Source organism: Taudactylus pleione, unplaced genomic scaffold, assembly GCF_031769625.1.
Source record: "Taudactylus pleione unplaced genomic scaffold, aTauple2 ptg000259l, whole genome shotgun sequence".
Lineage (NCBI taxonomy): Eukaryota > Metazoa > Chordata > Amphibia > Anura > Myobatrachidae > Taudactylus > Taudactylus pleione.
Window position 1 is genome coordinate 7302144 of NW_028284661.1, and position 13521 is coordinate 7315664.

The 13521-nt window shown below is 37.8% G+C and overlaps 1 protein-coding gene across 1 annotated transcript in view; it reads left to right on the forward strand.

The window, feature by feature from the left end:
* The window catches only part of LOC148514772 (uncharacterized), a 299637-nt gene that overhangs the window by 163343 nt on the left and 122773 nt on the right, over window positions 1-13521 (forward strand). The window contains exon 6 of the mRNA XM_088481004.1: window positions 10452-10568. Within this exon, the coding sequence (XP_088337130.1) occupies window positions 10452-10568 (117 nt within the window). The remainder of the gene's footprint in view (window positions 1-10451; window positions 10569-13521) is intronic.

Below are 13521 nucleotides of genomic sequence, written 5' to 3' on the forward strand. Positions count from 1 at the left end.
GACAGAAATTGGCCACATCTGTCTTTCCATGAAAATAGGTATTTCAGGGCTTCTATATTGCAAATGTATGGAACTGCCATGACTTGTGGAAGTTTTGAGGGTGTGCATGTAAAGCTTTGTACAATGCGTATGGGGAAGGGAAATCTGTTTCTCATGCTGTTGAACCTAGCATGGGGCTGGTACAAGTGCAGATACTAATAATTATGGTTATGGTGACTGGAGTAAAATCAAAGGGTGGCACAGATTTCTTCTTGCAAAGGCACAAATCCCCACATTAGCCCTGCAGATGCACACATTAGCATAAAGTATTAAATCAGGCTTCCTCAGTTGCCCACAACTACAGTCACTTTGGGTGTGAACTCAGAATCCGTATCCAAATTTTGCTACATAGCATACTGTACATCAAATAAACTTTTCCAGAATATAAACATAACATGCACAAAACTCCAGCATTGACTTTTGCAAGTCTCTTATGACTTGTCTTTGAGTAACCAGACTAAAATGGCTAATGTGTAATCTATTTGATGGCAGCAGCAAAACTCTTTTTCTTGTATTTCTGCTTTAATATCAGTTCCTAAACTAGTCACATACATTTTGCCAGTTCCACTACTCATCAGAACATACTGTACATGTCTTTCCATGGCTCAGAAATCTGGAAATTTGTTTATCTGACCAATATCTGCATCTCTAAACTGCACTCAATACCTGCCCTCATATCTGGCCAAGACTTTCTCCTAGCCTCCAAACCATAATGCATTCCCTGGAAACTCTCTACTTCAGAAAGACTTATTAAATTTCCAAACCATCTTCTTATCTTCCGTAGACTATTCTGCTTATTACATCTCCTCAAAAATTTAACTATAGACTTAAATTTATTATCCCTCTGTATTCAAAAACACTGTTGACCCCCATAGCAACATTGCTGTGTGCCTGGATCATATAGCCTCACATCCCTTTTCCCCATTGCAATCAGACTTGATCATTATGTAGTAAATTATATTTACCTCATGTTACAAATTCCTATTCTCCTATAGATTCTAAGCTTGTGATCAGGGATCTCATATGAATTTGGTGATCCTGTTAATACCCAGTTATGTTTTTTTATTGTTTGTTTTTCCTTAGTAAGATGCTGTGGACTGTACTGGTGCTATATTCATAATGTATAATAATAATAATTTTTACATATAGTACAGGGTCAAATGCAGGACTTTTAGAGTGCAGTTTTCAAATGCTTAATTTTAGAGAACAATCCATGAAGAGGACCATAATTAGCACTAAACCAGCGTTAACATGCTTTACACAAAGTGTAGTGTATGTCATAATTCCAACATATACAGGACCAGCGATCACTGTAAGCCATTAGATGAGGCAGTAGGGACATCCTGTCTGAGTTGAATGTTTTTAATTCACATGTGGGCACCATTTCAGAGCTTAAGAACAAAATGGGAGTCTGGGTAAGCAGCAGAAGAACATAGCACTGTTCTGGACATATATGTACTGTGCCAAGATCACTGGAATAGTGGTAAAAGGCTGGTAAATTTCCCCTAGGTTTGTTATCAATATGTTTTAAAACCTCAGGAGTATTGTGTTGGTTCTGCTGAGAGCTTTTTGAAGCTTCTGGTAAGAACCGGATTAGGGCCCTGGGGTTGGATGTGAGAAGAGAGGGCAGATTCTCCATTTATTTAGGCCAAGATTGGGTCTTTGGGCTGTTAGCCTCACAGAAAATTAATTAGTGTTGTCAGTTGTTGGTGTGTGTTAAAAGGCTGTCAGCCTGATCATTAGTCTCTCACACTACCTGGGGAAAAGAAAAGACTATGGAGTCTTTGTGAGAGAAATCTGCTGTTTGGAAACCAGTGAGCTGTGCCTGGTAAAACTTCTTGTGGTGTTTTTTTTAGTGAGTTATGAGTATTTTCTATATAGTTAGTGCCGGATTGCAAGGAATTTATTTTGATGTTTATTTCTGTTTTTTACATTAAAACTGGTTGAGGCCAGTTGCACCAAACTAATGGACTTCTGTGTGATCTCTCAGCTGCTGCACGCTGCCATCTACCCCAAGAGATGGTACCTGTACCCCTTACACTGTTACAGTACATATTGGTCTCCTTATGCACTGGATAACAGTGTTAATAATTAACCCTATAGATGGTTTATAGTAGTGAAACCCTAACAGTGCATGTTTTCCAGATTTCCTAATTGGTACACATGTGTATTCATTAATGGCTGACACATGTTAAAAGTACAGATGAGCGGTTTGGATTACCTGTAATCCGAATGTGCCCAAAATCCCGGTATCTGAGGCAATCCAAGAGGCTGCTCTTGTCTTCCTGCCTGACTTTGATTCCATTTTGAGGCAAAATGTCATCCCGTGGCATCAAAATCTCGTGGGTTCTGAATTCTATATAAGGCGTCGAGGCCGGGTCTCTGTGCCATTTCACTATCAAGCACACTGTTGTATGCTGCATTGTACTCTGCTGTATAGGCTTTGTTGTGTCCAGACTCACAAGTGGCTGTGACCTGTATAGTCAGTATGTATAGGTAGGGGTTGGCAATAAGTGGCCCCCCAGATGTTGTAAAACTACACATCCCAGCATGCCCTGGCACAGTTTTACTATTTGGCCATGCTAAAAAAATTCAATGCATGCTGGGATTTGTAGTTCATCAACAGCTGGAGGGCCACTTATTGCCTACCTCTACTGTAGGGGCATGCTGCTGTATGCTGTGCTGTACTTTGCTGTATTGGTTGTGCTGTGTCCAGACTCACAAGTTGTGCTCTATATAGTCAATGTGTATAGGCCAGGGTATGCTGCTGTATGCTGTGCTGTACTTTGCTGTATTGGTTGTGCTGTGTCCAGACTCACAAGTTGTGCTTTATATAGTCAATGTGTATAGGCCAGGGTATGCTGCTGTATGCTGCGCTGTACTCTGCTGTAAATTGGCTGTGCTGTTTCCAGACTCACAAGCTGTGCTCTGTATTGTCCAGAGGTTTCCAAATGCTGGTCATCAAGGCTCCCCAACAGTTCAGGTTTTAGACATATCTGTGGTTGAGCACAGGTGACTTAATTAGTACCTCAGTCAATTTGCTTTAACTACCTGTGCTCAACCATGGATATCACTAAAACCGGACCTGTTGGGGAACCTTGAGGACCGTGTTTGGGAACCTCTGGTATAGTCAATGTGTATAGGGGCATGCTGCTGTTTGCTGCGCTGTACTGTGCTGTAACTTGGCTGTGCTGTGCCTAGCCGAAGTTGCTGTTCACAAGCAGCACTGCATTGTGTATTGTCACTGTCCATTGCAAAAAAAAAGTAAAAAAAATGTAAAATTTAAAAATGTTTAAAAAAATTGATTATATTAACTTTTAAAGTTTGCACAACCTGTGTGCCCTGAACCCCTATGCAATATTATTCACGTACATAATAAAATAAAACTATTTTGAATTGCTACAAAGTTGTAAATATTCTTCCTTCTATTGTTTGTACTGTTTGGTGCACTTTACCCTACAGTGCTTTCTTCCTATGCATATATAAGCCCTGTGACTCCATGCAGTTTTTAACCCAGCTGTGAAGTTAAAAAATAAAAAATACAGATCTTTTGTTGTTTGTACTGTTTGGTGCACTTTACCCTAGTGTGCTTTGTTCACATGCATATATAAGCCCTCTGACTCCATGCAGTGTGAGCCATGTGCCATGTTTGAAGCTGAACTGCCACATGTTTGTGCCACCCACTGCTGTCACTTAGCTTAATCAGCCAGCTAACTCAATGCTGGATGAAAACAATATTGTGAGCTGTGAGGTGGTCAAAATTTACTGGAAATCAGTGGAATTTAATGTGATCAAGGTTAATAATACTCTAGGAACAAAAAAGGCAAATTATGTGATTTTTTTTTTGCATTTTTTGGCAAATTTTGTAAAAAAAAATACAAAACTAAAACCAAAACTAGTCACAGCGGTTTGGCAAAACCAAAACCGGACGACGAATTAGAACCAAAACCAGCAAAAATGGTCTGGCGCACATCTCTAGTTAAAAGATCCACTAGTGGTGCTAATTATTTAATTTGTGATACTTAGGATAACATGCAGCACTAGTAAAATTGTGTTATATTTTTTATGGTCATGGTGGGGACTGGGTAGGGAGGTTTCTAGGAAACCAGAACACCTCCCCAGTGTTTGCCCATAATAATAATCTTTGTCATGGATGTTTACCAATCAAAGCACAAAAGCATCAGTCTGATTTTTGAAATGAAGAGCATAACTAATGGTGTGCTATTGACTTGCATCAAATATGTTAATTTGTTAAATGTACACTAGCCACAAACACATAGTTGTAAGATTTATTAAAGCTATTAAAAATAAGTGGTGGTGTTGACCAAGGCAATCAATCAGAATCTGTATCTAATTTTCTAGAATGCAATAGAGAATTGATAGCTACAGTATAATCTGACTGGTTGCTATGGGCAGCACCACCACGTTTCATTTTTAGAAGCTTTAGTAAATCTACTCCATAGACTCAATTATAGAATTTCACTTGCACCATTTTGGGAAATTATCCTCCTTGCATTGCACTATGGAGTGAGGAGGTTATTAACAGTCATTAGATCCATTATATTTTTTACTAATGTGCTGCAATTTCACAGTATTTACAAACCTGTTGTACAAAAGAGAAACAAAAATATTGAAAGTATTCGTGGACTTTTTGGCCAAATTTCTCCCATCTGGCAGATTAACAGTATACTCGCAAAAAAAAACAATTATATCAATTTTATGCATTTTGTGTGATAGAGAACATAGACATCTTATTAACCAAGGATGATAACGTATATTTTATTTTGCTGATATTTTTGCAAAGATGAAAAAAATCCAGTTTTATCCTGAGTTCTGAAATAAATGTCACAGAGGCAGCTCAGCAACACAAATTGGCAGCAGTAAGAGCTCTTGGTTACAACAGGCATTGTTGGTTTACACATGTACAGTAATACAGAATGGGTCTTTAGTTACTCTGTTATTAAAAAGAAAGTATAAAATAAATATAATAAAACTGATGATAAAAATGATGTCAATCCCATTGGTGCGGGTACATGTCATACCATGCACATTATGCACTTATCAATATAACTGTGTCAAGACTCCTATATTGCTTCAGCCAAACAGCTCTACAGGGATCCTAAATGTATTTGGAGGCTGGTAGAAACACATGGAGGTTTGAAAGAGAGATACAGAAGGCCAGAGGAAAAAAAAGACGATAAAAGAGACATGAAAACCAAGAAAGAGAAGAGAAAGAGAAAAAATGAGAGGAGAGGTGGGGCGATGGGGGAATAAAAGGAAAGACAGACTATGCTTTGGACAAAGGTTATTTAATATGTATTTATTTATATTGAAATTGGAATTCACAATCTCAGCATACAGATACAATAATAATGGACAATATAAAGCAGTTTCTCAAGCTCTAATCCACACCAAATATATATATATATATATATATATATATATATATATATATATATATATATATATATAGGCCATTCAGTATCCATCACTGGTGGTAGCCTTTAATAAAAAATAAGGCTCTACAGAGTTGACAAATTGCACCTGAAATTTGATGGTGTAAACAATGGTATTTTAAGGTTAGTAAGAAGGGTGGATTGCAAGTTGCTCCTCTAGAACTAAAATGTTCATTTGTTAATGGTTAAAACTAGAGCCCCAATATGAGTGTCTTGGTAGGAAGTAATAACAAATGAGGATATGTTGAACTCAAAGAAAACTTTACTTATAATTTTGATCACAATAACACAATACAAGTGCTGGAGATGTTTCTAGAGAAAATATTTGCCAAAAAATAAAATAAAAATATATATAATAAAATGGATATAGGAGAAAAATAAAAATCAAATAGAACTGGTATGATGTTCAATGTTCTCAGGTACAAGAACAAATATATATAACAAAAAACGGGGGGTGTTATAACAGAATGGGGGGATCTTCAGGTATCTTAATCTCCTCAGATAAACAGTCCTGATCATGTGAAATTATGCAATGAATGGGTACTGTTAGAGGGCGTCTGATCCTGTCTGACTCCTTCTTCCTCCTTCTTCACAGCAGGCACCGTCCTGCACCTACTGCCTTTCGCCACACAGCCGCTGATACTTCCGGGTCTCGTTGGTCATGTGAACACAGATGGATCAATGGGAAGAACCACATCTCCCACTAATAGCGGTCTCTGTATTCTTGCTTTAGCTGCTTGTGGGTTCCCTCTGCTGAGGTATAAACATATGTTCTTTGTGATGTGTGCTCCTATGCGTATCGACCCTTACGGGTCTTCGTCAAGGAGTGAATAATATCCAAAGTAGTTTGTGTAAATTAGTACCTTGTATTCATGACATCTGTAAGTGGGTGTGTTTGGGAGAGGGAAAGTAACATACCCTCCTGCTGTTCGGAGAAAGTTTATTGGTGTCTTAAAGTTCAGCATGTCGGTCTCTGTGCTGGACAAGCACATACATTGATTCATTGGAATACATATCAATATATAAAATAATACTATTATATATATATACATACAGTCAGGTCCATAAATATTGGGACATTGACAGAATTTTCATATTTTGTCCTCTATTCACCACCACAATGGCTTTGAAATGAAACAAACAAGATGTGATATAACTGCAGACATTCAGATTTAATTTGAGGGTAATTACATCCAAATCAGGTGAACGGTGTAGGAATTACAACGGTTTCTATATGTGCCTCCCACTTTTTAAGGGGCCAAAAGTAATGGGACAAACTAAACAATCCTAAATCTAACTTTCACTTTTTAATACTTTGTTGCAAATCCTTTGCAGGCTATTACAGCCTGAAGTCTGGAACGCATAGACATCACCAGACGCTGGGTTTCATCCCTGGTGATGCTCTGCCAGGCCTCTACTGCAAATGTCTTCAGTTCCTGCTTGTTCTTGGGGCATTTTCCCTTCAGTTTTGTCTTCATCAAGTGAAATGCATGCTCAATCGGATTCAGGTCAGGGGATTGGCTTGGCCATTGCATAACATTCCACTTTTTAGCCTTAAAAAACTCTTTGGTTGCTTTTGCAGTATGCTTCGGGTCATTGTCCATCTGTACTGTGAAGCGCTGTCCAATGAGTTCTGAAGCATTTGACTGAATATGAGCATATAATATTGCCCGAAACACTTCAGAATTCATTCTGCTGCTTTTGTCAGCAGTCACATCATCAATAAATACAAGGGAACCAGTTCCATTGGCAGCCATACATGCCCACGCCATGACACTACCACCACCATGCTTCACTGATGAGGTGGTATGTTTTGGATCATGAGCAGTTCCTTTCCTTCTTTTCTCTTCCCATCACTTTGGTACAAGTTGATCTTTGTCTCATCTGTCAATAGGATGTTGTTCCAGAACTGTAATGGCTTTTTTAGATGTTGTTTGGCAAACTCTAATCTGGTCGTCTTGTTATTGTGGCTCACCAATGGTTTGCATCTTGTGGTGAACCCTCTATATTCACTCTTGTGAAGTCTTCTCTTCATTGTTGCCTTTGACACATATACATCTACCTCCTGGAGAGTGTTTTTGATTTGGCCAACTGTTGTGAAAGGTTTTTTCTTCACCATGGAAATAATTCTTTTGTCATCCACCACGGTTGTTTTCCTGGTCTTCCGGGTCTTTTGGTGTTGCTGAGCTCTCCGGTGCGTTCTTTCTTTTTAAGAATGTTCCAAACAGTTGATTTGGCCACACCTAATGTTTTTGCTATCTCTCTGATGGGTTTGTTTTGATTTTTCAGGCTAATGATTGCTTGCTTCACTGATAGTGACAGCTATTTGGATCTCATATTGAGAGTTGACTGCAACTGATTACAAATGCAAATGTCACACCTAGAATCAACTCCTGACCTTTTACCTGCTTAATTGATAATGAAATAATGAGGGAATAGCCCACACCTGTCCATGAAATAGCTTTTGAGTTGATAGTCCCATTACTTTTGGCCCGTTAAAATGTGGGAGGCACATATTGAAACTGTTGTAATTCCTACACCGTTCACACGATTTGGATGTAATTACCCTCAAATTAAATCTGAAAGTCTGCAGTTAAAGCACATCTTGTTTGTTTCACTTCAAAACCATTGTGGTGGTGAATAGAGGCCAAAATCTGAAAATACTGTCAATGTCCCAATATTTATGGACCTGACTGTATGTATGTATGTATGTATGTATGTATGTATGTGTATGATATATATATATATATATATATATATATATATATAATATGGTTGATGTGATGGCATAATCTACAGAATGAAGACCTAGATGTATTGGTAAAATTGTGAAGATGACAAATGATGTTAAATCAAGAAATTGAAAAGAAGAAAAAAGGAAGAAAAAAAGGTCCACCTTTTAGTTATAATGGATCCTTGATTCTGTAATATGTTTAAATAACATTGTTATTCTAGTGCCTTAATAAACATAATCTATTGATGTTTGATTCACTGATAACTAAAGTCGTTCTAAAACTTAAACGTGTTTATATCCTCTCTAAAAAAGATAGTGGAGAACAGGTGTCTAGGATAAGGAATGATGCTTTAATTACAGGATTTCCAAATGATGCTCATTATCGCATTATAGCAGGCATAATCAGATCGTATGTTAACGATCTGATTTAACCCGTTATTACTGATTTTATCTCATTATCAATGTTCAGTCCTAGGGGTCTTAATGTTTTCAACAAGAAAATCCACTTCAGCTCTTCTTTATTGATTTTTTTCTCATAATCCCATCCTCTCCAGTTTGGTGGGACCAATTTGATTACCTATATATTCTAACTCTGTGGTGTTTTGGTTGTGCACCTCTTTGAAATATCTTGACAAGTTGTGGGTTTCTAGACCTCTCCTGACATATCCCATGTGTTCCCCTATTCTTGTTTTTAGGGTTCTAAATGTCCTCCCCACATATTGCAACCCGCAGGGACAAATGATGAGATAAATGACCCCCTTTCTTTGGCATCTAATATGCTCTCTAACTTCATAAGATTTTTTTGTGACAATAGAGGTAAAATTGGGTATTTTTTGGTTGTCAAACTGTGTGTACTACAATGAGTACATGTCCCACAATAATAAAACCTTTCTGTAATGTTGTACCCAGAAGGGTGGTTTGACTTTGTTTATTCTTGACAAGTAAGTTGGAATAAACCCCAACTCCAGTAAAAGCAGCCATTTCTGCAGGAGAAAGAGCTTATTTCCCATTTTAATAGGTATTTTCCTTAGACTGTAAACTTCGCTGGGGCAGGGACTGTGAATGTTTAAACTTGGCTCTAAAGTGTTGCAGAATATGTTGGAGATATGTAAATAAAGGTTATTAAAATTGCCAAATTCTTATTTTCAGTTGTATGGATAGATACTGTAGCAAAATAATAAAATATGGTTAAAATATGGTTTCATCATGAAAGTCTCAATATGTGTAAACAGCAGCTTTAGTATTAGTATACATTTGACTTTGCTATTATATAGTGAAAGTATTTACATTGCAGTATTGCATTCAACTTGCGGTCCTCCAGCTGATATGGAACTACACATTTCAGCATGCCCTGTCACAGTTTTGTTATTATGCATGCTAAAACAGTGGCAGGGCATGCTGAAATGTGTAGTTCTACAACAGCTGAGGGGGGTAGCTTGTTGGCCATATAGCCATCGCTTCATATCCAGATGCCAGCAGCCCGAAGTGAGAAGATACCGATAGGGCAGGTGAGTACCCTATCCACCCCTAACCCTAACCCTCCCTTAATGGTGCCTAACTCTAACCTCCCCCCTAGTGCCTATCCCTAACCTCCCATTGGGGGTGGGTAACTATAAACCCCCCTACCGCACGCTAAACCTAACCCTCCCAGGGGGTGCCTATCCCTAACCTCTCTTGGGGAGGAGCCTTTCCCTAACCTCCCACTTGGGGTGCCTAACCCTAACCCTTCCTCCTATGGGTGCCTAACCCTAACCCTGCTACACTCCCTAAACCTAATTCTCCCCGCCCGCAGCTAAAACAAGGGGTGCCCCAAACTTACCTCATTCAGGCAGCCATCCTTCTGCGTTTCGGCGTCAGGATTAAGATAGGCATCAGTATTTCAACACCTATCTTAAGTCCCTTGTCGGGTTTCAGATGTTGGTAACTGTATCATGCTTGTTGAATATTCCTGTATATACTATACTATATATAGTATACTGTAGCAGTTGAAGAATATCTTGTTACAGAAGTATTATCCAACAGGAGAATATTTGTTGATATAAGCAGGAAGAAATTATTTATTTTATTCTCTTTGGATCATGTCATATAAAACTTTACCTCAATATTATATAATATAATAATTTCCCTGACTCTTTAATAGCCCTATATTCAGAATTGTGTATTCTTTGTAACAATACTTTCTTTTATTACATATAACAGTTTATTTTTATCATTGTCTATAGAAAATATCAACAGTAGTGAAGAAATGACGGATATAAATGGTTTCAGCCCAGTGAATGTAATGGTTGACAAGAAGCTGCCTGTGGATAACAGCTCACATCAAGTCTGGCATTACCCAGGTATGAAAGTGAAGCAAGAAAAGTTTTGCTACACTAGTTTTCTGTAAATTGTCTATATAGCGATTTACTGTGCAATACTGCTCTCAGGTCTTTTAAATCAACTTTACAATATTTAACCTGCAGTGTAAAAATGTTATTTAGGGTGTTATAGCACTTCAAAGTACATTTGTTTTATTAGTTATTATATTAATTAAAACATACAGAATGCATATGGTAATATATTTCATTATTTAGGCTTTTCAACAGTAAGGGCCATATTAATCTTCACTAAATTTCTTCATAAGTAAAGTAGGTGAAAATTAACATTTTTACCAACTTTTGTAGAAATTAAGTATCAGGCAATTCATTGTAAAGGTAACGCACGAGATATCCTAAATATCTGCTGCTTACCTTTCACTCCTGATCTGGCCCGCAGTCCCCATACACTAGTATGGGAACCTAAATTCATCAAACACTGAAAATACAATGTTTACAGAAATTGACTGTGGGAGCATTCACAATTTTAAGATGGATTTACTCCCACACCCCTGCTCCTTCCCTATGGATAGGAGTCCCAGGTTGCGAAGAGGGATCCTTTTGTAATAATTTTGGATTCCTTTGCTATTTAGGTGGTAGCAGCCATCTCTCTGCTGCTGCTGGTCTTTTTTCTATTTGTGCTCAGCGCTTGGGTAAACCATTTAATTGTTTGCTTTTTCAAAAATACCAGCAGGTTGCACTTCTGTACCACAAAAAAGGGCAAGATGTTTGGACTCACTTATAGCTGAGGGATGTGTAATGTGGGGAGGCAGTGGAGGGGGTGTTGTTGTGTAGGATCTAAAACAAGGACATTAAATGTGTGTATATGTATATATATACATATATATATATATATATATATATATATGTATATATATACATATACACACATTTAATATATACATATATATATATATATATATATATATATATATATATAGTCAGGACCATAAATATTGGGACATTGACTGAATTTTCTGATTTTGTCCTCTATTCACCACCACAATGGCTTAGAAATGAAACAAACAAGATGTGATTTAACTGCAAACTTTCAGATTTAATTTGAGGGTAATTACATCCAAATCAGGTGAACGGTCTAGGAATTACAACGGTTTCTATATGTGCCTCCCACTTTTTAAGAGGCCAAAAGTAATTGGACAAACTAAACAATCCTAAATCTAACTTTCACTTTTTAATACTTTGTTGCAAATCCTTGGCAGACAATTACAGCCTGAAGTCTGGAACGCATAGACATCACCAGACGCTGGGTTTCATCCCTGGTGATGCTCTGCCAGGCCTCTACTGCAAATGTCTTCAGTTCCTGCTTGTTCTTGGGGCATTTTCCCTTCAGTTTTGTCTTCATCAAGTGAAATGCATGCTCAATCGGATTCAGGTCAGGGGATTGACTTGGCCATTGTATAACATTCCACTTTTTAGCCATACAAAACTCTTTGGTTGCTTTTGCAGTATGCTTTGGGTCATTGTCCATCTGTACTGTGAAGCGCTGTCCAATGAGTTCTGAAGCATTTGACTGAATATGAGCATATAATATTGCCCAAAACACTTCAGAATTCATTCTGCTGCTTTTGTCAGCAGTCACATCATCAATAAATACAAGGGAACCAGTTCCATTGGCAGCCATACATGCCCACGCCATGACACTACCACCACCATGCTTCACTGATGAGGTGGTATGTTTTGGATCATGAGCAGTTCCTTTCCTTCTCTTCTCTTCCCATCACTCTGGTACAAGTTTATCTTTGTCTCATCTGTCAATAGGATGTTGTTCCAGAACTGTAATGGCTTTTTTAGATGTTGTTTGGCAAACTCTAATCTGGTCTTCCTGTTTTTGTGGCTCACCAATGGTTTGCATCTTGTGGTGAACCCTCTATATTCACTCTTGTGAAGTCTTCTCTTGATTGTTGACTTTGACACATATACACCTACCTCCTGGAGAGTGTTCTTGATTTGGCCAACTGTTGTGAAGGGTTTTTTTTTCACCAGGGAAATAATTCTTTTGTCATCCACCACAGTTGTTTTCCGTGGTCTTCCAGGTCTTTTGGTGTTGCTGAGATCTCCGGTGTGCTCTTTGCTTTTTAAGAATGTTTCAAACAGTTGATTTGGCCACACCTAATGTTTTTGCTATCTCTCTGATTCATTTGTTTTGATTTTTCAACCTAATGATGGCTTGCTTCACTGATAGTGACAGCTATTTGGATCTCATATTGAGAGTTGACTGCAACTGATTCAAAATGCAAATGTCACACCTAGAATCAACTCCAGACCTTTTACCTGCTTAATTGATAATGAAATAATGAGGGAATAGCCCACACCTGTCCATGAAATAGCTTTTAAGTTGATAGTCCCATTACTTTTGGCCCCTTAAAAGTGGGAGGCACATATTGAAACTGTTGTAATTCCTACACCGTCCACCTGATTTGGATGTAATTACCCTCAATTAAATCTGAAAGTCTGCAGTTAAAGCACATCTTGTTTGTTTCATTTCTAAGCCATTGTGGTGGTGAATAGATGCCAAAATCTGAAAATTCTGTCAATGTCCCAATATTTATGGACCTGACTGTATATATATATATATATATATATATATATATATATATAAAATAGGAGACTGTGTTTTTGCCTCCCTGCCATAATTATGATACCATACCTTTTGATTTTATTAATAACTAATCTAATTATGGAGCTATAATTTAATTTGCAACTGTTCAGCCTTTCTAGTCAGGTCGAATAATATGCACAAATCAGATTTACTTAAGAGGCATTGATTTACAGAACATACCTCGCCAACCTTAAACAAGGGATCCCAGTTGCAATGCTAATGCATCCCAACTAGAAATTCATAAGAGCGACTTGCGCAATTTCTTGGTTCTGGTTCTATACCGCCAAAGTAATACACATCTATTGACCTCCATGTCAC